Raw genomic sequence first — 27267 nt, 5'->3', positions numbered from 1 at the left:
CCAGATTGTACTCTGATATTGCTTAATAAGAAAACCCTCAGATAGCTGCACTGGTTTTCCCTTGTTGGGTTTTTCCGGGAACATTGGTCCAAAAATAATGATGTCATGTGGTGTGTTTGTTCTTGTTTCTTTTAGTCGCTGATCTGTGATATGTTGAGAATGCACTGGTGTTATTTTCAGTGTTTACTTTGTAAATAGCTTGTTAAAGAAAAATAACAAGTAGGTAGGAATAAATAAGAAAAAATGCATGAAGGATTTCTAAATTAAGTAAACTCAGAAACTTCAACATTGTCAGCGATAGAGGGAGCTTTAGTATCGGGAGTGTTTCTAGCCTGACAGAGATGTCAGAGTTGGGAGATCAGTTACTTACTTCTCAGTAACTGAGTTGTAGTGCAACAGTTAGCAGTGGCGGTGCTATGGGCAGCACGATGCAGCCTGATGAGAGGGGATGCAGTGCAGACGCAGCAGTGGTACTGGCAGGGCCATGGGAAACAACACGGATGTAGAGGGAGCTGTTGTACAGAGGCAGCGGTGGTAGTGGCAGAGCCATGGGTGGCAGTATGGGATGCAGCAGTACAGATGATGGGCAGCAGACCTATCATCAGGGGCCGATGCCGGATGATCAGAGTAATACTCAGTGAGGAGTATTGCTAGAGCACAGTCCTCGCTAAGAGGGAGTGTTGATTTGGGGTAGCATCAGATGTGCTCTAGCGATGAAATGTGGTGGAGAGGCTAAGGCACATGAGATCTGCAATATCCAAAAAGGGTTTGGGAAAATTTTAAAGAGTTTGGGAGATATTAAAATAATTAATATTTTTATGGAACCCCTAAGTCTAAACTTTGGGAAATTAGAATATTAATGTGAATTAATATAAAATTGTGTTAGAATGGTCCAAAAGTCATGGATCAAGCCAGATCTAATCTTAGCCATTGATTAGGGACTTAATCTCAACCGTTGATTTGTCAATGAGGAAAGTATAAGAGGCTTGAGGGTCACTTGGAGAACACACCAAGAGATCAAGATTTCGACTTTTTGGAGCTGGGTTTGCTGAGAAAGTTGAGAGAGTGATCTAGAGTTGCAGCTGAGGGGCAGTGAATACAGAAGCAGAGAGGTAGAGATAGTGCCGGGAGGATCAATGCAGTAGCTGGAAAAGTTGACGTAGGGGGCAGTAGCCGGAACTGCCGGGAATTGTTGGAACTGTCGGGAAAGCTGACGCAGAGGGCAGAAGTCGGAACTGTCGGGAACAACTGGAACTGTCGAAACTGCTGGGAAAGCTGACACAGAGGGTAGAAGAGGCTGACAGTCCCTAGAGGCTGACGCTGGGGTTTTTCATGGGGCAGATTGGAGTTGAGGAGCTGCCAGAGTGTTTATCGGGGTTTCAGCCGGAGCATCTATCTTTGAAGGAGTGGTACTACTGCCTAGATTTTTTTCTATTGGGTGAGCCGGATTTGGCACCCAGATTGTATTCTGAAACTGCTTAATAAATCAAACCGTCATATCACTACATCGATTTTCCTGCATTGGGTTTTTTCAGGGACATTAGTCCAAAAATAACGGTGTCATTTGTGTGCTTGTTTCTGTTTCCTTCAGTTGATGATCTGTAATGTGTTGAGCATGTACTTGTGTTTATTTTCAGGAGTTACATGGTAAATAACTTGTTAATTAATCAGAACAAGTAGGAAGGAATAAATCAGAAAGTACATGGAGGGTTTCTAACTGCTAGACTTAGAAACTTCAAAATTAGCAGCTCCTTTCACGGATTTGACTAAGAGAGGGGATTTCACATGGATAGATGGGGCACAAAAAACTTTTGATCGCCTCAAGGAGGTGATGAGGAGTTGTCCAGTGTTGGCACTTCCGGTCTTCTCCCAGCCCTTCACTGTGGAGTGTGATGCATCAGGAGAGGGAATAGGGGCAATATTATCTCAGGATGGGCACCCCATTTCTTTTGAGAGCCGGAAGCTATTACCTCATGAGATGTCATATTCTATATATGACAAGGAGATGCTGGCTATTATGCATGCCTTGGCCAAGTTTCGACAGTGTTTGGTGGGTAACAGATTCAGAGTGAACACTGATCACAATAGTGCTCGACACTTCATGGGGTAGTAGGGCTTCAACGAAAGACAACAAAGATGGGTTAGTAAGGTGCAGGCCTATGATTTTGGCATAGAGTATGTGCGAGGGAAACACAATGTAGTGGTCGATGCCCTATCTAGGAGACTCGCAGGCCTCTCACTCATGAGCATTTGCTATGATTGGAAGGCCCAGCTGCTAGTAGAGTATTCCAAAGACAGGAGGGCATGCGAGAGTCTGCAGGGGACCCATGCAAATGAGCGCTACCGGCTGATGGATGTGGTCATCTACTACAAGGGGCACATATTTGTGGTTCACAACTCACATTTGAGGGAGAGAGTGCTCTAGGCAACACATGACTCGCCATTGTCAAGGCATTAGGGGTTCAGAAAAACATACATGGCAGTCAGGGAGCGTTTCACATGGAAGGGCCTTAAGGGGGACGTGTTGAGGCACGTACAAGAGTGTAAGGCATTTAAGAGGAACAAAGGGGAACTAATACACCCTGCCGGGTTATTGCAGCGCTCCCCATCCCTGAGGGGAAAAGGGAGAGTATCTCCATGGACTTCATCACTGGGTTGCCCACAATGCAGGGCAAGGATTGCATCTATGTGGTAGTTGATCGGTTGACTAAAGATGCCCATTTCTTCACCATTTCGACCTGATATTCAACTTCACAGGTTGCAAAGCTTTTCTTCAGAGAAGTATTCTGGTTGCACTAGCTTCTTAAAAACATAGTTAGTGACCGGGGCAGCAGGTTCATGGGAGGATTCTGGCAGGAGCTCTTCAAATTGGTTGGTACTGAGCTCACCCCTAGCACGAGGTACCACCCCTAGATAGATGGCCAGACTGAGCGAGTTAATCAGTGGCTGGAGGGGCACCTTAGGAATTATGTGACTAGGCAACAACGGGCTTGGATTCGATGGCTACACTTGGGTGAGTATTGCTACAACACCACTCATCACATGTCCATCGGTATGACCCCTTTTAGTGCCTTGTATGGTTATGATGCATTGCTTTTTGCTGACATTGTTTTTGGGGACAGTTGGCCTCCAAATGCCAAAGACTGGATCTTGGAGAGCCAAGACATTCTCAAGGCTCTCAAGGACAACTTGGTGACAACAAAAAATCAGCAGAAGATGTATGTTGATAGGCACCAGACTGAGAGACACTTTGAGGGGGATTTGGTGTATCTCGGGTTACAACCATATAGACAGTCCACCTTGAAACAAAAAGAGGTCGAGAAGCTACAACCACGTTTCTATGGACTGTACAGGGTGGTCAGACGAGTTGGAGAGGTGGCCTACGCGTTGGAGCTGCCTCAGGGGAGCAGGATTCACAACATCTCCCATGTCTCATGCCTCAAAAAGGTGTTGGGACAACAGGTGACACCAACAATAGAGTTACCCCCACTAGATGATGAGAGGCTATTTGGTTTTGGAGCCTAAGGCCATTTTGGGGACTCGGAGAGGAAGCTGAGGAGCAGGACCATCAGGGAGTTTTTGGTGTGATGGAAGAATGTGTCGGATGAGGATGCCACATGGGAGGGTTAACGCATTTTGGAGCATCCAACACTGAAGTTGTTTGAGGGCAAGCAACATTTGGGAGGGTAGGACTGTCATGCCCCTTCCTAAATCTATTTGTAACGGGCTTTGCTCTCCCCACAATTTTGCATAAATTCTGGTGAATAAAGGAACCCATGCATTTTTCACTTAGGGACTTAGGAGAAAGAGAGGCTGAATTAGATTGCTAGTGGAAGGTGGGGCCCACCCACGTGGAAAAACACACTTGTGCACTTGGGCAATTCAAATTGCCTTGGAGGGGAATTGAATGGCTTGGAGAGGGATCCACATGGAGCAAAGGAAGGCCCAAGAAGATATAAGGAGGAGGAGCTCCCCAACTGACAGTATCATTTTGCATATCAAACTAATTTGTGTTGCTTGAGCTGCTTAGCTGAGTTACCTGGCTGTTTAGCTTCGAATTTCCTGGGCAGGAGACTCAACCTTTCTTCGGGGGTCTTCAAGTGCCGCCCTAGGAAGGCATTTCACATTACCTTGGAGGAGAACCAGAGGAGACTTTTAGCCACATCACTTAGCCTTCGATTCAGCGTTGTATATTCCTGGAGCACGTAGGAGGGGAACACACAAAGGTGATTTGGGGGTTCATCTGAGCAACACTTGCCGGGAAAGTTTGGAGGAGTTTTGGACTAGGAGATTGCTGCATTTGGGCAGCTCGACTTACAACCATCGTGGACTGCGTAAAGGGCCATTATTGGGCTCACGTGGGAATTGGGGAAAGGAGCTACAGAGCTGAAGTCAGTTGGGAGAAGGGAGGAAAACCATAGGGGACAACATCTTAGCATTTGGGGGCGATTTGGAGAGCCTACCTAGCCATTTCTAGACAGGCCGTGATTCCCAGCATAAGGAGGAGGACGTGGTTCTTGGGGGTCGATTTTCGGGGGTCTGAACTAGGCCAAACCCTTTCTGGGTTTTGGTGGGTTTTTGTTGAGGAGCCGGGGGCTGAAGTTGCAGTATTTTCTGAGCACGGGAAGTGAAGTTTCCAACACATCCTTTCCAGCAGGCACGTAGTTTTTTGGGCAGCACAGATCACCTTTGGAGCAACAGTTGGGCAGCATTAGGATCATCATTTGCTCACCTGGGTTTTGTCACACTTGTCCCTTGAGACAAGCCTAGGTGCACCATTCCATCACTATTGTATGTTGATTTGGGGTAGCATCGGATGTGCTCTAGCCAAGAAATTTGGTGGAGAGGTTGGGGCACATGAGATCTCCAATACCCAGAAAGGGTTTGGGTAGATTCTAAACAGATTAGGAGATATTAAAATAATTGATATTTTTAATGGAGTCCCTAAGTCTAAACTTAGGTAAAATAAAATATTAATGTGTATTAATATGAATCTGTGTTAGAGTGGTCCAAAAGACATGGATCAAGCTAGATCTAATCTTAGCTGTTGATTAGGGACTTAATCTTGGTTGTTGAGATGTCAACAGGAAAAGTATAAGAGGAGGCTTGAGGGTCACTTGGAGAGTACACCAGATGATCAGTCATTCTATTATCTAGAGTGGGGTTTGCTAAGAGAGATAGAATCAGTGATTGGGAGAGCAACTGAGGGGCATTGAGTACAGAGAAATAGAGAAGGCAGAGATTGTGTCGGGAGAGCAGCGCAACAACCAAGGAGAGTGACGCAGATCCAGCAAGGGCTCACTCAGGGCCACACAGAGGCAACCGAGTGATCCGCAGAGCACTAGAGAGGGCAGCGTGTTTGATGCAGAGGTCCAGAAAGCTGACGAAGGGCCTCCTGGGGCTGACGTAGGCCAAGAAAGGTTGACGCAAGGCTAATGTGAGACAGAGAGGGGCTGACGCAGTCCAGATTTGGTAGACGCTGGGGTTGCAGAGCAATTTTGTGCTGAGGAGGTGCCGGAAGGATTTTCCGGGGTTTCAGCCAGGAGATTTCTCTCAAACTGTGAGGTATAGCTGCTAAGGAAATTCTCTGTTGGGTAGGCCAATTTCAACACCCAGATTGTACTTTGATATTGCTTAATAAGAAAACCCTCAGATAACTGCACCGGTTTTCCCGCATTGGGTTTTTCTGGGGATATTGGTCTAAAAATAATGGTGTCATGTGGTGTGTTTGTTCTTGTTTCTTTTAGCTGTTGATCTGTAATATGTTGAGCATGCACTAGTGCTTATTTTCAGTATTTACTTTGTAAATAACTTGTTAAAGAAAAATAACGAGTAGGTAGGAATAAATTAGAAAAAGTGCGGGAAGGGTTTTTAAAATAAGTAAACTTAGAAACTTCAACATGGTATCAGAGCGTGATTGCAAATCACGGGAGGACTAAAAGACATCAGCCGAGCGTAGCAATATCAACAGAAAACAACTGTCCCGAGGTGGCAGAAGCTGTTTCTAGCAGCGCATAAGCCAAGAAGTGTGATGCAGAGCCAGCCAGAGCCACGCAAAAGAAGCTTGGAGCTGCGCAGAGCCTTAGAGAGGCCAGGGGGTTGACGTAGGGCATCCCAAGGCTGACGCAGACCCATCTGTGGTGATGCAGAGCCAACATGAGGTAGAGGGGTTGACGCAGTTCACAGAGAGGCAGTTGCTGGAGTCTAGAAGGCTGTAGAAATATTGCAGAGTGAAGCTGGTGAGGTACTGTAGTCAGAACAATACCTGACAGAGTAGGGCCAGAGGAGTTGTTACCGAGGGTTTCTAGCTGAGGAACCTAGATCAGCAGTGCAGTTGCACAAGACGATCAGAGTAGTTTACATCTCGACAATCGACAGAAGGATTTCCAGGAGGGAAATCAGGACTCAGAGGGAATCTAAAAGAGAACTTCCAGACGGGAAGTAGAGACTTAGCGGAGTTGAACAGAGAACTTCCAAGAGGGAAGTAGAGGAGCTTCATGGCACTACACGGGGTAAGAGACCAGGATAGACTCGACGGAGCATCGAACTTCGCAGTCTGGAAGGCCAAAATCTTATCAGTGCTTGACAGGAATCGTGTCAAGAACTTCGCTTTGAAGGTTATAGCTATCCCAGTCGACCCCAATGATAACGACAAGTACGAAGAGGCGAGTCGGTTATATGTGGTACCACATATAACCGAGAAGGAAACAACAGTTGAGATGTGGGAGGCTCTCAAGAACCTGTACCAACATACTTCTGTGTAGGGAAGAATGCTGCTCGAGAACCAAATGAGGTTGTATCAGATGAAGAAGGGTCAATCAATTGACACCTTCCTCGGAGGACTGAATGCGATCCGAGACTAGTTGACTGGCATAGGAGCGACACCGGATTAGAAGCTTATGGTGAGGACAACCATGAATGCTGTCTCAGAAGGTTGGGAGGTGTTTGTCCAGAGTATCTTGGGTAGAGGGACTGTCCCACCTTGGGACAAGATGTGGGTAGCTCTTCGCTAGGAAGAGATGAAACGATAATCGAAGACAAGTAGCAGCAACAAAGGGATCAAGGTCAAGCAGGAGGAGGATGTGGCCCTAGAAACCGAGGGAAAGCAGGAGAAGCAAAAGAAGAAAGATCTCTCTAAGATCAAGTGCTTCCATTGTGGGGAGATGGGTCATTATGCGACCCAGTGCCCAAGGAAGAAGAGTAAGGGAGAGTCTTCTGAGACTAAGGCAACGCCAACACAGGCAGAGAAGGAAGTTCTGATAGACGATGATTGTGCCATGAGTGCACACACACCACTTGAGCGGAAGTGGGTAGACATCGAGCTGTAGTCAGATGGACTATAGGCGATGAGGGGTAGGATCCTCGAGGTACCCAGCCTCTTGGATTAGACCTGGTTACAGAAGCACCGACGAGGAGTGGCAGGATTGGCTGGGTGGGTAGAGACGGATGCAGATGGAGTGGCAGTGAGATCTACAGTGTAGGAGTCCCAAGACAACATAGAGCTAGCAGGCTGCAGCAGTGCGAGAAGCACAAGAGTGTTGCACCAGTGTAGGAAGGCACAAAGAGGTTTGCAACAGTGCGAGATGCAGGGAGTTGTTACAACAACGCAGAGATCAGAGAGAGGGAACACTTGTCAGCGACAGAGGGAGCTTCAACATCAGTGGGTGTTTCTAGCCCAACAGGGAGGTCAGTTGGGAGATCAGTTACTTACTTCTCAGTAACTGAGTTGCAGTGCCATAGTGGGCAGCACGATGTAACATGATGAGAGGAGGTGCAGTGCTAGGAGGAAGGACCAACAACAACACAGAGATGCAGAGGGAGCTATCTTACAGATGCAGTAGTGGTAGTGGCAAAACCATGGGCAACAGTACAGGAGGCAACAATGCAGAGGATGTTGGGCAAGAAGGACTAGCATCAACACAGGTACCGAAGTTGGATGATCAGAGTGATACTCAGTGGGGAGTATTGCTAGAGCACAGTCCTCGCTAAGAGGGAGTGCTAATTTGGGGTAGCATCGGATGTGCTCTAGCTATGAAATTTGGTGGAGAGGTTGAGGCACATGAGATCTCCAATACCCAGAAAGGGTTTGGGAAAATTCTAAACAGATCAGGAGATATTAAAATAATTAATATTTTTAATGGAGTCCCTAAGTCTAAACTTAGGGAAAATAAAATATTAATGTGTATTAATATGAATCTGTGTTAGAGTGGTCCAAAAGACATCGATCAAGCCAGATCTAATCTTAGCCGTTGACTAGGGACTTAATCTCGGTCGTTGAGATGTCAACAGGAAAAGTATAAGAGGATACTTGAGGGTCACTTGGAGAGTACACTAGATGATCAATCATTCTATTCTCTAGAGCGGGGTTTTCTAAGAGAGATAGAATCAATGATCGGGAAAGCAGCTGAGGGGCATTGAGTAGAGAGAAATAGAGGAGGCAGAGATTGTGCCAGGAGAGCAGCGCAACAGCCAAGGGGAGTGATGCAGAGCTAGCAAGGGCTCACCCAGGGCCACGCAGAGGCAACCAAGTGCTGCGCAAAGCACCAGAGAGGGCAGTGTGTCTGACGCAGAGGCCCAGAAAGCTGATGCAGGGCCTCCTGAGGCTGATACAGGCCAAGAAAGGCTGACACAGGGCCAACGTGAGATAGAGAGGGGTTGACGCAGCCCAGATTGGGCAGACACTGGAGTTGCAGGGCAGTTTTGTGCTGAGGAGTTGTCGAAAGGACTTTCCGGGGTTTCAGCCAGGAGATTTCTCTCAAACTGTGAGGTATAGTTGCTAAGGAAATTCTCTGTTGGGTAGGCCAGTTTTGGCACCCAGAATGTACTCTGATATTGCTTAATAAGAAAACCCTTAGATAGCTACACCAGTTTTCCCGCATTGGGTTTTTCTGGGGACATTGGTGCAAAATTAATGGTGTCATGTGTTGTGTTTGTTCTTGTTTCTTTTAGTTGCTGATCTGTAATATGTTGGGCATGCACTGGTGTTTATTTTCAATATTTACTTTGTAAATAACTTGTTAAAGAAAAATAACAAGTAGATAGGAATAAATCGAAAAAAGTGCATGAAGGGTTTCTAAACCAAGTAAACTTAGAAACTTCAATAGAATGGAGAGAGACCCAAACACTTCGACTTCTTCATCCTTCTCTTCTTCGCACTTCCTTCTTTGACTTCCTTCTTCTGCCTTCTTTGCATAAGAGATGAGTGAAGTAAACTTAGAAACCTCAACATTTTATTTGCTCCAGAAAGATTTAATAAAATGGCTCAGATGATCTCTATTGGCAGTGCTTTCATGGGTGTTTATTGATTGTGTCTCATTGCTGGATGTTGGTTTGTTTACTTTGCTTTGTATATGACTGAATTTTCTAGCTAGGAACATTACATTATCTTTCATTTCCATCATTTTACTTAAATTTTTAACATTACCATGAAATGGCTCAGGATGTTTGAGAGTGGTTCCAACCTCATCAAACTTAATATGGAGAAAATAGTATTTCATATCCTATTCAAAATTCAGCAGACTTAACAGTTTTCAAGATCAATGGGATTGTGGCGTTGCATTGGATTATATCATGTATGAGGGTATGTGATTAGCATTTAATGAAGAGCACCAAGCCCTATATGTACCCCAGTGTTGGTGTTGTTGATTGTTGAACTCCTTTGTTAGGGCCTTAGCAATTATGTATCCTTCACTCAAGTCAAAATCATTGATCGGGCATGTTAAGCTTTCTCTACCATATTATAAGGCTTGGATTAAGCTGTTTGATCAAAATTAGGCAATGTTGACTAATATCCCTATTGAATTGAAGTAGAGGCAAAGGCTAGACAAGAGAAGAGGAATCTAGATTCTAGATGTTTGATGCTGGAATAAATAAACATTGATGTACAATGGATGCCAAATCTATCTTGATTTATGTAAAAATATGCATGTATTCATGTCTTCTACATCTAATTTGATATTTTGGATGTTTTTTTTAATATAAATGCAAATATATATATATATATATATATATATATATAGTAGACACTTCCGAGACGCTTCGCTTCCTAGATTTTTGGGAAATGACGCTTCTGCATCCCTGCTTCCAAAAAACGTCCCTGCTTCTCGCAACATTGGTTGTGAACTCTACAATAGACTCATATTCATTAATGACAAACAACAACATAGATTCATAACATCAGTAGCCATATAAGTCTCTGTCATACATATCTCTGTATAATATATCAGTGACACAGCAACAGACTCTGCGTAAGCATAGAATGTCAATACTGTAATCTAATCTCTGTTCACTGTAAACAAGCAACAACAGTCCCTGTGTTCAATCTTTGTCATTAACCCTATGAACAAGACGCTGCAGTCAAGACAATACATGACCATATACATTTTCTGACTTCAATTATGCAGTATCAAGGGACAAACAACAACATTACACACCCTCAGAGGACACATCAGATTCATGAACCTCTGACCAAACAAATCGTCCACCCTGCATACTCAAGATAAGTCATTGTAAACCCATACAATCCAGAATCTGAATCACTAGTGCACATATTATGAGTAGATCCCCGCAAAAGAATGATCTCTGCCAACAACCTCTTTCCATTAGATTAAACAACAAGTTCATGTCTATAAAACTTTACTGGTCATGCATCTGTGCATCAATCGTCAAGTCACTGCTAGCATATTCATTCATTCACTGTGATAAAATACTAACCAGCATGACATCTCAACGTCATACTATTTATCATTAGCAAATACAACCTCTACATTCACAATACAATGCCATCAAGCAAAAAAGGGCAGTTCCAACATGTTTGTCAAATCTGTCACTGTTGCATAAAAGATGAATATCTCTGCAAAACCCTCAAGACTATCACAAACTTCTGTAACTACAATCCTCTGTCTCCTCTATAATCAGGTCTATGGTATCTAAGAACAATCCTGCAACTTATGGGTTAGCATCATCTGCAATAAACAGATCAAAATACAAGTTCTCCCTCGCACAGCCTCTCTGTACGTGTTGGTCATATTTTTATTCTTGGACTATAAAGTCTTTTATATTAACTATTTTTAATTTTGTCACTTATTTTCTAGCTATATATTTTAGTCATAAACTAAATTAGTCATTTAAGTTAGTCGCTTTTAGTTGATTCACTTATTATCTAGTCGTATATTTTATCCCTAAACTAAATTAGTTGTTTTTAGTTAGGGCACTTAAAATTGCTCAAATTCAGTAGTAATTCACTTGAAATAATTGTGGTGATTAACTGTTTTAGTCGCGTAGTCACTAATATCTCATTTTGTACTAGTGCCCTCACAAAGTGATATTGAACATCAATATGCTTTGTCTTTAAAAATCACAAAATAACTCATCAAATGCATGCCGCGCCGATCCAATTCGTTTCCCTTTTATAGTCATTTTGCCTTGTCAATACCATAGACAAATACATGGGATTTGTTGATGGTAATGTTTGACCGGATCAAATAGACGTTATACATCCTTCTGCACAAGAATACCTTGGGTAATTCCATGGTTTTTCCTCGAGGTTTTTTGTGTTTCTTCACTTACAGGGAATGATGCACCCTATCCTTTTAGGAAGTGCATTATAACGCACCTTCCACAATGGAGAGTATTGAAAAGTGTAACTAGGTTCGGTCTTCATGACGTGTAATTGTGATTTTATGTAATTGATGAAAAGAAGAAAAATAAAATTATTATTGTAATACTTGTCTCATGGGTTTCATGAGCAAGGAATGTTTTTTTTTTGCGATGGCTCCCATTGTGAGCCTTTAGGATTTGTCATCTAGTCACAAAGGTCAATTTGAGTCTATGTCATGTATAAAGGACCCTTCTTGGGCATGTTACATTTTGTATGAGTCACCAAATAAGTATGAAAACCCTCCAAGAGAAGCACAAGACCTCTCCTTCAAGTTGGCTTCAAAATGAAATAACGTAAACTCTCCAAAGCACATATCGGCTCACATATACTCATGGAGGCTCATTATGATGGGAAACAACTATTTATAGGCAGTTCGACTTTCATTCTTGACACAGATTTCAGTCTTGGTTCTGAAGAACATCAGGAAGTGCGAGAAAGAAAGATAAAAACCTCTCATCCAGCATGGACGAGCTGTTTTAACTTTTGGCACTGTTTTCGGTTATTTTTCCTCACACGTGAGACTGATATTAAAGGCTCTGCAGTAAGGTTTCCACAGTCAGCAAAGAAGCCAAGAAGAAGATCTCCATACCAGCATACATGCTAGCCGAGGTCACAAGATAGAATCTCCTAGTCAAGCGAAGAAGGTAGATACCTCCAAACAGTCCACATGTGTAAATTACAAGGATACAGATAGGCCGAGAGTTGCAGATCTGTGGAAGAGACCGAAAATTTCAGAAGTGCAGATAGTTTGACTTGTGTTGATTATAGAAGGAGGAAACTACTACAAGTTTGTTTCAAGAAGGATCTTATCAAGGAAGGTTTGTGACTTGGTCTTGGAGTTGCAAATAGGTCAAGGGTCTTGGTCTTGGTATTCGTCAATTGAAGTCCCTATAAGAAGAAAAATCTGTTCGGATTTTCCTCTCAAGTGGTAGAGGTTTTGGCCCTGGCTGATACCTACATTCTGTCTCTTGTTTCTTTATGTTTATGCATTGGTAGCTGTTTGATGAAGAAAAAACTATGATAACATAAGTAAAGGAAGATCCTAATCTAAGAAGTAAAAAAGGATTCACAAGCAGATATCTAAGAAGAGAAATCACCTAATACTCCTTGTGCTCAGTAGACCTGCACTACGCTATTTTCTAGCCCAAAACTCAGTCAAACCTCAGTCAAACTGCTTCCAACTTCTGGCATGTCTTCTTTAACACTTTAGGACCTGTTCAAGCCTTGATAGGTCTCAATAACACTTCAACAACCTCTGTACACATCAGTAAACATTCCTCAATCAGTCATGTGTGTCACCTTAGTTTTCTGCCAAGAATTTCACTTACAGGTCTCTGCAAACCTTGTCCATCCTCCTGCAACTGCTCCAGACCTTGTGCAACTCCTATACAATCATCAAGACTCCTGCAACTCCTCTGCAGTCATCAAGAGTCATCATGAGAGTCATCATTCAGCCATGACCTAGCAAGGCACATCAGTTCTGCACACAATTGCCAACAGTGTCATAGTGTGACATGATCATGATGACATAATGTGACAAAAGTCACAATCCAGGTTGACATCAAGGCCAATGCACTAGCCATGATGCCAACAAGAAGATTTGTCTTTGTTTCATTCACTAAAAGGATTAATAGAAGGTGCTGTTCAAGATGTTGAGGTCAGGTAGTTTGGATGATTCAAAAGCATTTCGAAGACCCATCCATCTTTCAAATCCAAAGTGCTTCTTTCACTGTCCCCAATAACAGCTGCAGTCAAGGTCATGCTCCGTTACACTTATTTCAATGAATGGAAGTTGTGTGATTTGCTAAAAACACGAGACAGTCAAACATTTTTTGGCCCCCTGCATTGGAAAGGATCACTTTTTGGGATAAGTCAATGATTAGACGGACAGGAAGGAGAATACAGGTCTGGTTTAGCGAAAGAATATCATGCTAGGAAAATGTTGGAATTGCTTACAATGGGTGCCAAAACAGAGATGTCAGTTCTCCTTCCCTATTTTGGAAGGGGAGCCCACTTTTACTTTCTGTGACATGATAATGTAAAGCTGTATGATGCATCCTTCTATATTTATTATATTCGTGTTTATTAATAGAATATAAATGCATTTTCTTTAAAAAAATAAAAGCATTGTCAGATTTCAACCTTTGGATTTGTTTTAAGTCACTAATATGTTTGACATAGTATTCTTGGTATTATATTTAACACAAGTTCCATATTCATGCTTGCTTGTGCAGATACAAAAAAGACTTTTGGAATTCATGCTTTCTGCATTTCAGAGGTCTCCACATTTTATTGCACTGCTGAAGGTGTCTATACTCATCTTGTCCTGCCAGAAATAATGCTTTTACATGAATAATTTAAATGGTTGAATGCTGTGCACTGTTAGCTTTATTGCCAGTTTAAAATCTATGGCATATGCCACACATTAATTATCTTCGTATCTCAAACCATTTAGCATGCATTTACATTCCTGTTTACTAACTCTGTTGGTGATTATGTGTGCTATGCCTTAAATTGTTCCTTAGAAATATATATGCCCAACATTGGTAAATAAGCTTATGTTAGTTTTGTTGTATTGATGCTTATGCAAACATTCTTGCAGAAGCCAATAATGGACAGGATTGGGGAAGCTTATGACAGCCCTGCAAAGGTATAGTCTGGTGTGCTTTTGCAAAGCCTTCTGTTTCTACCTGAAGTGACTAATTATGTTGCAGTAACTTTCTCTTTATAAAGGTTATGTTAACTTTGATGATATACTTCCTGAAAATCTTGAAAAGGGCAATCCCATTAATTCCCTAGAGGTTAACATTTTTGACTTCTTGCATATAAAAGAAGGGAAGTAGGATATGAGTAGCCTTCATTTTGACAAGGACCTGATTTATGATACTGATGATGATGTTAGCAATGATCTTGTCTTGCCTTATACTCCATATGATCAGGAAGATTTGATTGTTGATGTATTTGAGCCATCCCTGGATCTTCTTGTTGTTGTCCCTCTGTCATATTTGGGTCACATAAATTTTGACCATGATGAGGCATCATCGGTTGAACATTTTGAATTTGATTGTTGTAGCAAGCATCCTTATTGTCAATATCATCTCCTCCTGCCATCTTACCCAAGAAAATAAAGCAACACAAAAGAATGTTTGTAAAGAAAAATCAGACTTGGAAAATTGTTCAATGATCAATCTCCTCTGAAAAATCGGGAATAAGAGGAAAACACTATGCACATTGCATACCCTTGGATAATATTGAAAATAACTAACTACATGCTGGAAATTTAACATGTTTCTGGGAATATGAGAACAATGGATATAAAGCAATCCTCACTCCACAAAATATTATTTAATGGCAATGAAAATGTTTGTTTTCCCCTCCTAAAAGCAATGGAAGATGTTGAGACAACTCCATTCTCAATCCCCAACTACTGCAAACAACAATGACAAGAAAATCCAGTTTAGGGATTTTGTAAGTGTAATATTCCCAATTTTGATTTTTCATTTGAGGATGTTAGTACTAAGTAGAGATTCTTGGGGTGGTGCAAAGCATAGCACAATTTTGCAACTTCGGCAAATGGAAAACAATTTTGGAGCAAAGGAGATATGGGAAGTAGGTCCCACGACCTTGAGGATGCCATTCTCACTTTTGAGAAGAAAGAGAGACGAGGTGTGAATTAGTGGGAATGGGGGCCACCAAGAGAAGGGAGTGCGAGTTAGTGGAGAATGGGACCACCCAAAGGAGAGAGATGGCCAACAAGTATAAATAAGGGAGAGAGGCTCTCATTTGGTATCTTTTACTATTACACTTTACATTACACCCTCTCTTGGAGCTATTTAGCACAAGGGCTAGGGTGTTGTTTAGCACCAAGAATTCCAAGTAGAATTCCACCCTCATTTAGGAGAACTTCAAGTGTCTCCCTAGTGAGGTAATTTGGGAGTCCAATTCAAGGCTTCCCTTGAGCTTACCGTAGGAGATTTACTCCGCTCTACACATTTCCTGGGCACGGAAGGTTTTCGTGGCACCATTATTTGGAGTAGCTAAAGCTGGTTGGAGACTCTAGACTTTTGCTGAGACATTCTTCATAGTTGAGGCCAAAGATTTGGAGCATTTTGCAGGGCAACAATTGAGGTTAGAATTTGTGACGAATTGCCCCACATTTTGATAGTGCGCAGAGCTCACTAGCTCAAGTTTGCGCAAGAGTAGGAGGTGGCTTCTTTTTGAGGAAATTTGGGTTGAAGAAATTGGGCATTTTTTGAAGGGGATTTTTATAGGATTTTGGAGGATTTCAGTGTCATATTTTGGGCGTTCTACAGCAGTGCCATTTTGTGGTGCGTTTTTGGCCAGATAGGGCAACTTGCACTTCTTGGGGTCACCGGGGATAGTTGGGCCCAACCCAAACCTTTTCTGGGTTTTTATGGATATTTGGAGAGGTATCAACGAAAATTGTAGAACTTTTCGGGTAGTATTCAGGCCAGAAATCCCCTTTCTTTCAGCAACGCGTTTACTAGCCAACTAGTAATTTGCACCATTTTCTGGGTTTCCTGGGTGGAAGCTTTGGGGCAGATTCCTTTCTGGGTTTTGATGAGAAAATTGTGAAGAGATACCAACTGCAATTATGGGAGGTTCTGAGCACGGGAGTGGTAGATATCACCCTTTCCTTCCAGCAGTAGGAGGAAGAATTTACTAGGTCTGCGTAGAGCTTAGTTTGTTAAAATTTGGGTACCTGAAGACAAGTGGTTCCCTAAGGCTTTGATCTTTGGCCTAGGGAAAAGTTTCCAAATTTATTTGTACTTTTCTCCTAACGAGACTTTACAAGTGGTAAAGTCAATTTAATTTAAAAGTGGCTTTATAAGTGGTAAAGCTACATTCTAATTTAAAGGTGACTTTATTAAAGTCAATGAAGAATTAGAAAGTGAAAAAGTGACAATGGAAATAAAAGGCCAAGTGGGTCTTTATTTAAGTGGGTGAGTTAAAAATTAGAAAGTGAGAATTAAATGCACATTTATTCTCATCCCTAGATCTAAATGAATCTTAGCCATTAGATCTTAGGGTAACCCAAAATGTCATTTAGAGAATAAAAGGAGAAGAGAGGAGGAAACGATCAATTCATTCTTTCATGAGCATTTGAGAGAAAGAGAAGAGAGAGCAAGGAAAAAATTTATGAGCAGTGAGGAAGTGAAGGAGAGCAGCAAGAAGACATTTCAACAAATCTGTGTAGCAACATTTATTGGCATGCATCCCAAGGAAAAATCGTACAACAGGAGAAAGGCACAGATATCGAGGAAGAGGGACAACACAAAAATCGAGGAAGAGGGACAATAGTAAGGGCACAAATTTTGAGGCAGATTTGGGCATGAATTTCGAGGCAACAGTACTGTTGAAATCTGTACGGTCCGTACATCAAGTTCTGGGCACATTTTTCATGGCAGGCCGTACAACATTTAATGCTGGAAAAATCCTTGTTTTGGCTGTTTGTTGATTGACATGATTTTCGAGGTGGAGTTCAAGCACGAAAATCGAGATAAGTTGTAATTTGTGGTTGCTGGAATTTTTACTGTGTATTTCAGTTTCTCTGTAAAAGCATTTTCAGAAATAAAGAAGAGCTCTCAAACTGGTTTTCGCCAAGAGTTGTAGGGGGGTTTTTTCAGGGTCACATTGACCAAAAATCAGTGTTATTTTCTGTGTGTGGCTGTCATAATTTCGCTGTATTTTATTTCTGCAATTTCAGCAGTTGTGAAATCTCTAAATTTATGTTTTCAGAAAAATATTGTCATTTCCATATTTTAATTTTTTATCATGTTTGGATTTAAAACTAAATGTATGGAGTAATAAGGAAAACTGATAACCGGAGTGGGGGTTGCAATTACTCCATAGTTGGGCTGATCTTCAAGCACTTGGGCATTTGTTTCTCAACCTGGGCTTTTGCTTGCTTGCTGTAGCAAGCCCAGGTTCCTCATTCCCTCACTATATTTTACTTATTCAGCTTAAAATTTAATATAAAAACCCAATTGTGGTCCCTGTTGCACCTATTTTATCACAAGTCCAACAAAGTAGATGTTCGAATTTTTTCGAAGTTTAGAATCATCAACAAACCAATTCTTATGTCATTGTAAACCCAATCTCTACAAGTTGTAATGTAAATGATGCTAGTACGACTGTTTAATTATGTAACAACCAAGGTAAGCCTATGCTTTTGGCAACAAATTTCATCCTAGGAGGTTTTTCATTTCATCGCATTATGTGTGTTTTTAAACATGGATAATCGACATAGTTTTTCCCTCCAGCTTAAATCCCAAAGCTAGGGTGGAATTTATTGTCAAAGTCTTAGGTGAGTCCTAGTGTTTTTATTTGAGTCTATTGTAAAAGTGATTTTGGAATAATTTAAGCTATTTGGCGAAATTATTTTATTACAAATCGCTTGGTCTATTAGATCATATTGTGTTACAAAATTGGGTAAAAATTATGAGGGTCTATAATGAACGGCTATACCCCCTTTGAGGGTTGAATTTGTAGTTATCTGATACAAAATTATTTTAGTGCATGCTCCCTCACAATTAGATACCATGGCTAAAGTATTTAAGGTTGGAAAAATAATTAATCATCTCGTGTCAATTATTTATTTTTTTTGGAAAAAATAAAAATTAAATCCTAAGCAAAAAAATTAATGAATTTAGAGTAAGAAAATAAATTCTAGAGAAATAAATTTCGCCAATTGGAAAATGACCAAAAAATTCGTGGGTCAAAAAGAAGTTAATTTTTGGAGGTCCCCCCACCAAGGCAAAAATAGATATTTTGTCATGTCCCTTCTCAAACACATTTGTAACAAGGTGTTTCCACACATTTTTGCACAATTTTGGATAAGGGAAAGAACCCAACATTTTCGACTTAGGGACTTATGACGTAACGTTTCTAAACAGGAATTTAAGTGGTATTTCAAATAAACAAACAGTGCAACAACCTAAAATTAAAAACATGTATCAAGCACCCATGAAACATTGTAAAATTGGAACTGTTGAGCCATATATTATGAAATATGAGAGCACGAGTACAATATATGAATGAAGTGGTGCACCTGGGCTTGTCTCGAGGACAAGCTCGACCAAACCGGGGTGATGGAATAGCTGGAAAGATGGCTGTTCAGTTGCGGCACCACTACGCACTGCTATCCCAGAAAACTGTTATTCTGCTGCTTTCGACCTACTGGAATGTGCCCAAAAACTGCCCAGAAAATTCTGTCCTTTCAGCTTTAGACTCCTTGGAAAAACCCAAAAAAACCCAAAAGGAAATTTCTCTGACTTTGACTTTGCATTTTCGGCCTCTTTGGAGCCCCTCTCCGGCTACTGCTGCCAAATTTGACTTGCGGCAAACAACATGCAAATTCACCTGGAAAGACTCCTCAAATGCTTCTTTCACCTGTAGTAGTTGATCCCTTGCTCCCTGGATGGCCCTTGGACTTGATGGCTGCTCACCTAAGCCCCATGAATTTGTTGCTAGAGGCCACTGCGCAGTCCGTCTTTCCATAAATGCGTATCGCTGTGTGTACTGGCTAGCTGGCTCAAAACTCTGAGAAAATACCCTTAGCCTTCTAAGTTCCTTGCTCTCGGAACATCCACCAAGTTAGGGACCTCCTTGTTGGCTCGATCCTCCTTTGCGTATTTTTGGCTGCCTAGAAATTATGCAGTCCCTTCCTCTGCGTGGCTGGATGAACTGTGAATCGATGTTGAAACTCCTGCAACCTCTATGGAACAACCTCCCTAGGGCGGACACGGATAGTTCCCCAATGTAGAGGTTGAATCTTCCCTGCGGAAGATTCGTGGCTAAACAGCCAGTAGACTCGCTAAGCAACAAAGCGTACAAGAGTAAGTTTGTTTGTCAAATAATCAGAATGCTCCAAAATGAGAGCTCCATCCTCTTTTATCGATTTGGACCCATTTAGCCTCTTGTGGGCCCCTCCTTCCACTAGTTCGAATTCCCTCCAACACATTCCTTGGCCAAATTCGAATTATGCATGTGGTGGCCCCCACATTCCACTAGCTGCCAGAAATAAATTGAATTGCCTATAATTCCTAAGTTCTGTGTGTGGGGTCCTCCTTCTAAGCCAAAATTGATGCCAAAATTGTGTTGTTGCACCTCGTGACTAATTGATTTGAGAAGGGACATGACAGTCCTACCCTCCCAAATGTTGCTTGCCCTCAAGCAACCTTAAAGCCGGGTGCTCTAGTATGTTCTTACCTTCCCAAGTGGCATCTTCATCTGGCAAGTTCTTCCAGCGCACCAAGAAATCTTTGATGGTTCTATTTCTCAGTCTTCTTTCCCTGCTTTCCATTATGGCCTCTGGTTCCAACACCAAATGGCCCTCATCATCCAATGAGGGTAGATCAGTTGCTGCGGTCACCTGTTGTCAGAACACCTTCTTCATGCATGAGACATGAAATATGTTATGGATCCTACTCCCCGGAGGCAACGCTAGCTCATAGGCCACCTCCCCAACCCGCCTAGTCATGTGGTAGGGCCCATAGAAGCGTGGCTGTAGCTTCTCGGCCCCCTTCTGTTTCAGCGTAGACTGTTTGTAAGGCTGCAACCGGAGGTATACCAGGTCCCCCTCCTCAAAGTGCCTCTCTACCCTGTGCTGATCTGCATATAGTTTTTGCTGATTCTGGGTTGTCGTTCGATTATCATTGAGAGCTTTGAGGACATCTTGGCTCTCTTGGACCCAGTGTTTGGCCTTTGGGGCCCGACTGCCTCTGAAAATAACATCAACAAAAGTTAGAGCATCATAACCATAGAGGGCACAGAAAGGAGTCATATCCATAGACATGTGGTGCGTGGTGTTGTAGCAGAACATTCCCAAGTGTAACCATCGAATCCACGTCCTCTGCTGCCCTGTCACATAGTTCCTTAGGTACCCCTGCAATCACTGGTTGACCCTCTCTGTTTGGCCGTCCGTCTGAGGGTGGTAACTAGTGCTAGGACTAAGCTCCATCCCAACCAACCTGAAAATATCCTAACAAAAGACACCCATGAATGTACTGTCTCTATTGCTAACAATGTTCTTGGGAAGTCCATGTAGTTTGAAATCCTCCCGGAAGAACAACTCAGCAACATGGGCAGCCGTGAATCTAGTGGGGATGGCGAAGTGGGCAAATTTGGTCAGCCTGTGGACCAACACATATATGCAATCCTCCCCATATACTTTGGGGAGCCCTATGATGAAATCCATCGAGATACTTTCCCATTTCCCCTCTGGAATGGGAAGTGGCTGTAACAACCCTGCAGGGTGAGTCAGCTCCCCTTGTTCCGCTGGCAGGCCTCACACTCCCTTACATGCTGCAGCATGTCCTCCTTGAGGCATTTCCACGTGAACCTCTCCTGAACATCCATGTAAGTCTTCCGGAACCCTTGGTGGTCGGGCAGTGGTGAATGGTGAGTTGCCTGGAGTACCCTCTCCCTCTACTGCGAGTTGGGCACTATGTAAATGCGCTCCTTGTAATAGATGACCTCTTCCATCACACATTAACACTCATCTGCATGTGTCCCCTCTAGCACCTCGCAGGCCTTCCTATCCTTGGAGTACTCAACCAACAGCTGAGCCTTCCAATCTTGGAAGATGATCCTAAGAGATAACCTAGTTGTTCTCCTGGATAGAGCATCAACCACCACATTGTGCTTGCCCCGCACATACTCAATATCGAAGTCATAGGCCTGCACCTTGCTGACCAATCTCTGTTGCCTATCATTGAGGACCTGTTGCCCCATGAAATGTCGAAGACTGTTGTGATCAGGCTTCACTCTAAATCGGTTGCCCACCAAGAACTAGCGGAACTTGGCCAATGCATGCATGATGGTCAAAATCTCCTTATCATATATAGAATATGACAACTCATGCGGTAGGAGCTTCCGGCTCTCGAAAACTATGGGGTGCCCCTCCTATGACAATACGACTCCAACTCCTACCCCTGATGCATCACACTCCACCGTGAATGGCTGGGAAAAATTCGGGAGTGCCAAAACAGGGCAACTACTCATCACCTCGAGGCAATCGAAAGCGGTCTGTGCACCCTCAGTACATGCGAAGGCCCCTTTCTTGGTCATGTCGGTCAAGGGTGCTACTAGTTATGAGAACCCCTTGACAAACTTCCTGTAGTAAGTGCAAATGTCCAAGAAGCCTCTCAGCGTGGTCACGTCTTGGGGTACTGGCCAATCTTGGATGGCCCGGATCTTCTCCTCATGAACCTTCACCCCGTCTGCTCCAATGATATGCCCGAGATAAAGAACCTCTGTCAATCCAAACTCACATTTGGAGAGCTTGGCATATAACTGCTACTCCTCCAGAATGTGCAGTACCTCCTCCAAGTGTTGGAGGTGCTCCTCCCATGTCTAGCTATAGATCAGGATGTCTTGAAAAAACATTAGCATGAACCTCCTCAACTGCTCCCGAAAGATGTGGTTCATGCAAGACTGAAATGTGGCGGGAGCGTTGGTTAGCACAAATGGCATGACCAGAAACTCAAAGTGCCCATAGTGGCACCGGAATGCTGTCTTGGAGATGTCCTGGTCCCGAACTCTGATCTGGTGGTACCTCAAACGCAAATCAATCTTAGACAAGTACTTGGCTCCTCTAAGCTTTGCCATCATCTCATCAATGCGGGGTATGGGGTACCGGTTCTTGAGGGTCTTCTTGTTAAGGGTTCTGTAGTCTATGCACATCCTGAGGGTCCCATCCTTCTTCTTCACGAGCACTATGGAAGAAGCAAAAGGATTGGAACTGGGCCTGATGTGAGCCAAAGCAAGCAGCTCCTGAATAGCCTTCTCTATCTCATCCTTACAGGCTTTGGGGTGCCTGTAAGGAGTAGTGATGATTGCTTGTATGCCCAACTCTAGCTCAATGGTGTGCTCAAACCCTCTATTTGGTGGCTAGCCTGGTGGAATGTCCCCGAACACCCCTGCGTACTTGTCCAGAAGAGCTTGTATGTCTGCTAGTGGTGACTGTGCCTGTCCCCTAGCCTTTGAAATCCTCAACTCGACTACCTATGCAATGTCTCCATGTCGAAGATCTGCTTCCATCCTGTGGGCCAAAACTGTCTGAGGCGGATAAGACTACATGCCTCTCAAAACCACCAGTTTGTCATCTGGCCCCATGAACTCCATCTCAAGTTTCCTCCAATTTGTCGTAACTCTCCCAAGGGAATACAGTCACTGGACACCCATCACCACGTTGATGTCTGGCACATTGACCACAAAGAAGTGTTTCATCATCAACTAGTTTCCCATAACTACTGTCAGGGAGGGCACGTATCTGGTACACTGGATGGTACGGTCACCTGGCACTAGGACGAAGAATCCCTCAAACTCTGCCGTGGTGAGGCCCCTCCTCTGGACTAGCTGTGCAACTTTGAAGTTGTGGGTAGCCCCACTTTCCACTAGTACCGACACCCTCTGTCCTTGTACCGTACCTCTGATCCGGAGTGTCATAAACTTATGAATCTCGCATAGAGAAGCAAGGACGCCCCCTAATGAGGCAAGAGATCCCCCTCCCTGTGGAGGTGGTGGTGGTGGTTGTTGATTTGGGATAGCAGCGGATGTGCTCTAGCCACGAAAATTGGTGGAGAGGCTAAGGCACATGAGATCTCTAATACTAAGAAAGGGTTTGGGCAGACTCTAAACAATTTGGGAGATACTAAAATAATTAATATTTTTAATGGAGTTCCTAAGTCTAAACTTAGGGAAAATAAAATATTAATGTGAATTAATATAAAACTGTGTTAGAATGGTCCAAAGGTCATGGATCAAGCGAGATCTAATCTTAGCCGTTGATTAGGGACTTAATCTCAGTCGTTGATTAGGTACTTAATCTCAGTCGTTGATTTGTCTACGAGAAAAGTATAAGAGGAGGCTTGAGGGTCACTTGGAGAACAGACCAAGAGATCAAGATTTTGACTTTCTGGGGCTGGGTTTGTTGAGAAAGTTGAGAAAGTGATCAAAGTTGCAATCGAGGGGCAATGAATACAAAAGTAGAGAGGTAGAGATAGCATCGGGAGGATCAACACAGTAGCTGGAGAGAGGGACGGAGAAATAGCTGGGGTTAGTCAGTCTTGTGCCGGAAGAGTCGGAACTGTCGGAACAACCGGGAAAGCTGATGCAGAGGGCAGAAGTTGAAACTGCCAAGAACAACCGGAACTGCTGGAACAACCGAGAAAGCTGACGTAGAGGGTAGAAGCCGGAACTGTCAGCAACAATCGGAATTGCCGAAATAGCCGAGAAGGTTGACGTAGAGGGTGGAAGCCAAAACTATCGGGAACAACCGGAATTGTTGGGAGAGCTGATGTTGGGGTTTCGTGGGGCAGATTGGAGCTGTGGAGCTGCCAGAGAGTTTATCTGGGGTTTCAACTGGAATATCTGCTTCTGAGTAGAGAGGTGATACTACCGAGATTTTTCTCTGTTGGGTGAGCCAAATTTGGCACCCAGATTGTATTATGAAACTGCTTAATAAATCAAACGCTCAGATAGCTGCACGGTTTTCCCGCATTGGATTTTTTTGGGGACATTAGTCCAAAAACAATGGTGTCACTTGTGTGCTTGTTTCTATTTCCTTCAGTTGATGATCTGTGATGTGTTGAGCATGTACTTGTATTTATTATCAATTTTACATGCTAAATAACTTGTTAATTAATAGAACAAGTAGGTAGGAATAAATCAGTAAAATGCATGAAGGGTTTCTAACGTGTCAGACTTAGAAATTCCAATAGTGGTGGCACTCTGTCCCTTGAACTCTCTCCATCCACCCCACCACAATCCTACTCCACCTCGTCCTCTTGGTCACTGTCAGAAAACACCCCAATGTAATGTGCTCTACCCGCTGTGCACCTATGGTCTGGTGCCCAGGGCTCTTTGTATGTGAAGCATAGCTTCCTCCTCCGGAGGCCCTTTTGTGTCTCCTCATCTAGTTGCCCCCTCCCTTGTGTGGTCCTTAATGGTGGAGGTCTAGTCTCATGCCCCTTCTGTGGGAAAGGGGTCCGTGCGGGGAATGGCGCTCTTGTCTTGGGGATGCCCCCCTGCAAATCTTTGGCGGACACTACCGCCTCTAGCAACGTGGAGGGTCTGCGTGAGTTCACCAGTCCACACAAAGGCTCAAGCAAACCCTCAATGAAGGTGTATACGCTCCTGGCCTCGGATAGATCCGAAACCATCACTGACACGCACAAAAAATCAGAAAAATATTGCTCTCGGTTGCCTGTCTGGCGCAGTTGTGTCAACTCCCTAAAGGATGTCTCCGAATCCCTCTGATCAAATCGCTCCACCACCCTCCTGGTGAAGTCCTCATACAAAACTATCTGGGCATGCCCTAAAGTGGTTAGGCTGTGAAATCACCAGTCATGGGCTCCCCCCTCCAAGTGCAACGCTGCCATCTTAATGGCCTCTTGTTCCATCATCCGGTTGAGTTGAAAGTATGTATCCATCTTTTCAACCCAAGCCCTGGCTGTGCACTTAGCGATGGCATCAAATGTAAGGAAATACATCCTCCCTATAGTTCTGTGTAGCTCATAGTTTTGGGTCCCCTATCCTCCGTATCCCTTGTTCTTCTCAATCTGCTTGAGCTTGCAGTAATCTCTGAAGGAGAGGGCTTCTTTGAAATCTTCGTCCATCGTCTGCCACTTTCTGAAGTAATCCCCCATCTGGGGAGTGTCTTCCTCCCTTGTTGGTTCAATCTGTGCTATTGGTAGGAAGGAGGGTAGGGTGGCCCTAATGAGCACACTCAATGAAGGGCGTTGCGCTGCTGGTGAGGGATGATCGAAGGGCTGAGAAGCCTTGGAAGTCTCTCCACGCAAAAACCCTCTAGGTGTGGCTCTTTCTTGGCTCTGTGATTTGATCTCCTCCAGCATGTCTTTTGCCCCCTTGGCCAAGACATATAGAGCCCTCAAGAGGCTATCGAAAGCCATCTCCTCCCTGCTCTTGGGCTTTGTCATTTCCTCCTCTCCGGCCATTGTTTTCCCTCTTTCCTGCATGTCTGGTGTAATTTCCAGCTCCCTTTCTCTGCTCTGTACCCCTGCCTCCGGTAAGTGATGTTCTCCCAATCTTCTCCTCTCATAGGAAACCAACCCCACAACTGACCCAGAAATTAGGCTCTAATACCACTATAATATTCCTAAACAAGAATTTAAGTGATATTTCAAATAAACAAACAACTCAACAACATAAAATTAAAAACATGTATCAAGCACCCATGAAAAACTGTAAAACTGGAACTACTGAGCCATATATTATGAAATATGAGAGCATGAGTACAATATATGAATGAAGTGGTGCATCTAGGCTTGTCTCAAGGAAAAGTTGGACCAAACCCAGGTGATGGAATAGCTGGAAGGATGGATGTTCAGTTGCGACACCACTATGCACTGCGCTGTCCCGAAAAACTACTGTTCTGCTCAAAAACCGCCCTGAAAAATTTGTGCTTTCAGCCTTAGACTCCTTGGACAAAACCCAGAAAAACTCAGAAGGGAATTTCTCTGATTTTGAATTTGGATTTTTGGCCTCTTGGGAGCCCCTCTCCGACTACTGTTGCCAAATTCAACTTGCAGGAAACAACTTGCAAATTCACCTGGAAACGCCCCTCAAATGCTGCTTTCACCTGTAGTAGCTGATCCCTTGCTCCCCGGATGACCCTTGGCCCTGATGGATGCTCACCTAAGCCCCACAAATTCGTTGCAAGAGGTCACTGTGCAGTCCCTTTGCCCAATAATGTGTATTGCTGTGTGTACTGATTGGTCGTTTGCAAAACTCTGAGAAAATACCCTCAGCCTTCTACCTTCTTTGCTCTCGGAACTCCCAACAAGTTAGGGACCTCCTGGCTAGCTCAATCCTCCTCTGCGTATTTCTGGCTACCCAGAAAGTACATAGTGCCTTCCTCTGTGTGGCTGGATAAACTGTGAATCGATGCTAAAACTCTTGCAACCTCTGTGGAACAGCGTCCCTAGGGCGGGCAAGGATAGTCCCTTGAAGTAGAGGTTGAATCTTCCCTGCAGAAGACTCGTGGCTAAACAACTGGTAGACTTGCTAATCAACAGAGCGTACAAGAGTAAGTTTGTTTGTCAAATAATTAGAATGCTCCAAAATGAGAGCTCCATCCTCTTTTATCAGTTTGGACCTCCTTAGCCTCTTGTGGGCCCCTCCTTCCACTAGTTCGAATTCCCTCCAACGCATTCCTTGGCCAAGTTCAAATTATGCATGTGGTGCCCCCCACATTCCACCAGCTACCAGAAATAAATTGAATTGCCTATAGTTCCTAAGTTCCGCGTGTGGGGTCCTCCTCCAAAATTGATGCCAAAGTTGTGTTGCTGCACCTCGTGACTAATTCATTTGAGAAGGGACATGACAATCCTCCCCTCCCAAATGTTGCTTGCCCTCAAGCAACCTCAATGCCGGGTGCTCTAGTATCTGCTCACCCTCCTAGGTAACATCTTCACTCGGCAAGTTCTTCCAGTGCACCAAGAACTCCCTGATGGTTCTGCTCCTCAGTATTCTGTCCCTGCTTTTCAGTATGGCCCTTGGTTCCAACACCAAATGGTCCTCATCATCCAATGGGGGTAGATCGGCTGTTGCTGCCACCTGTT

General features: G+C 43.6%; 1 protein-coding gene across 1 annotated transcript in view; it reads left to right on the top strand.

Annotated features, from left to right (window-relative positions):
* The window catches only part of LOC149251691 (AP-5 complex subunit zeta-1), a 515410-nt gene that overhangs the window by 229519 nt on the left and 258624 nt on the right, over positions 1 to 27267 (top strand). The window contains exons 11-12 of the mRNA XM_089459526.1: positions 13894 to 13965; positions 14262 to 14309. Coding sequence (XP_089315652.1) covers positions 13894 to 13965; positions 14262 to 14309 — 120 coding nt within the window. The remainder of the gene's footprint in view (positions 1 to 13893; positions 13966 to 14261; positions 14310 to 27267) is intronic.

The sequence above is a fragment of the Pinus tabuliformis genome, chromosome 7, assembly GCF_031772625.1.
Source record: "Pinus tabuliformis cultivar Carrire ecotype Pingquan chromosome 7, CPIR1, whole genome shotgun sequence".
NCBI classification, from domain to species: Eukaryota; Viridiplantae; Streptophyta; class Pinopsida; order Pinales; family Pinaceae; genus Pinus; species Pinus tabuliformis.
The sequence above is the reverse complement of the archived record's forward strand: the minus strand, read 5'-3'. Positions and strand labels throughout refer to the sequence as shown.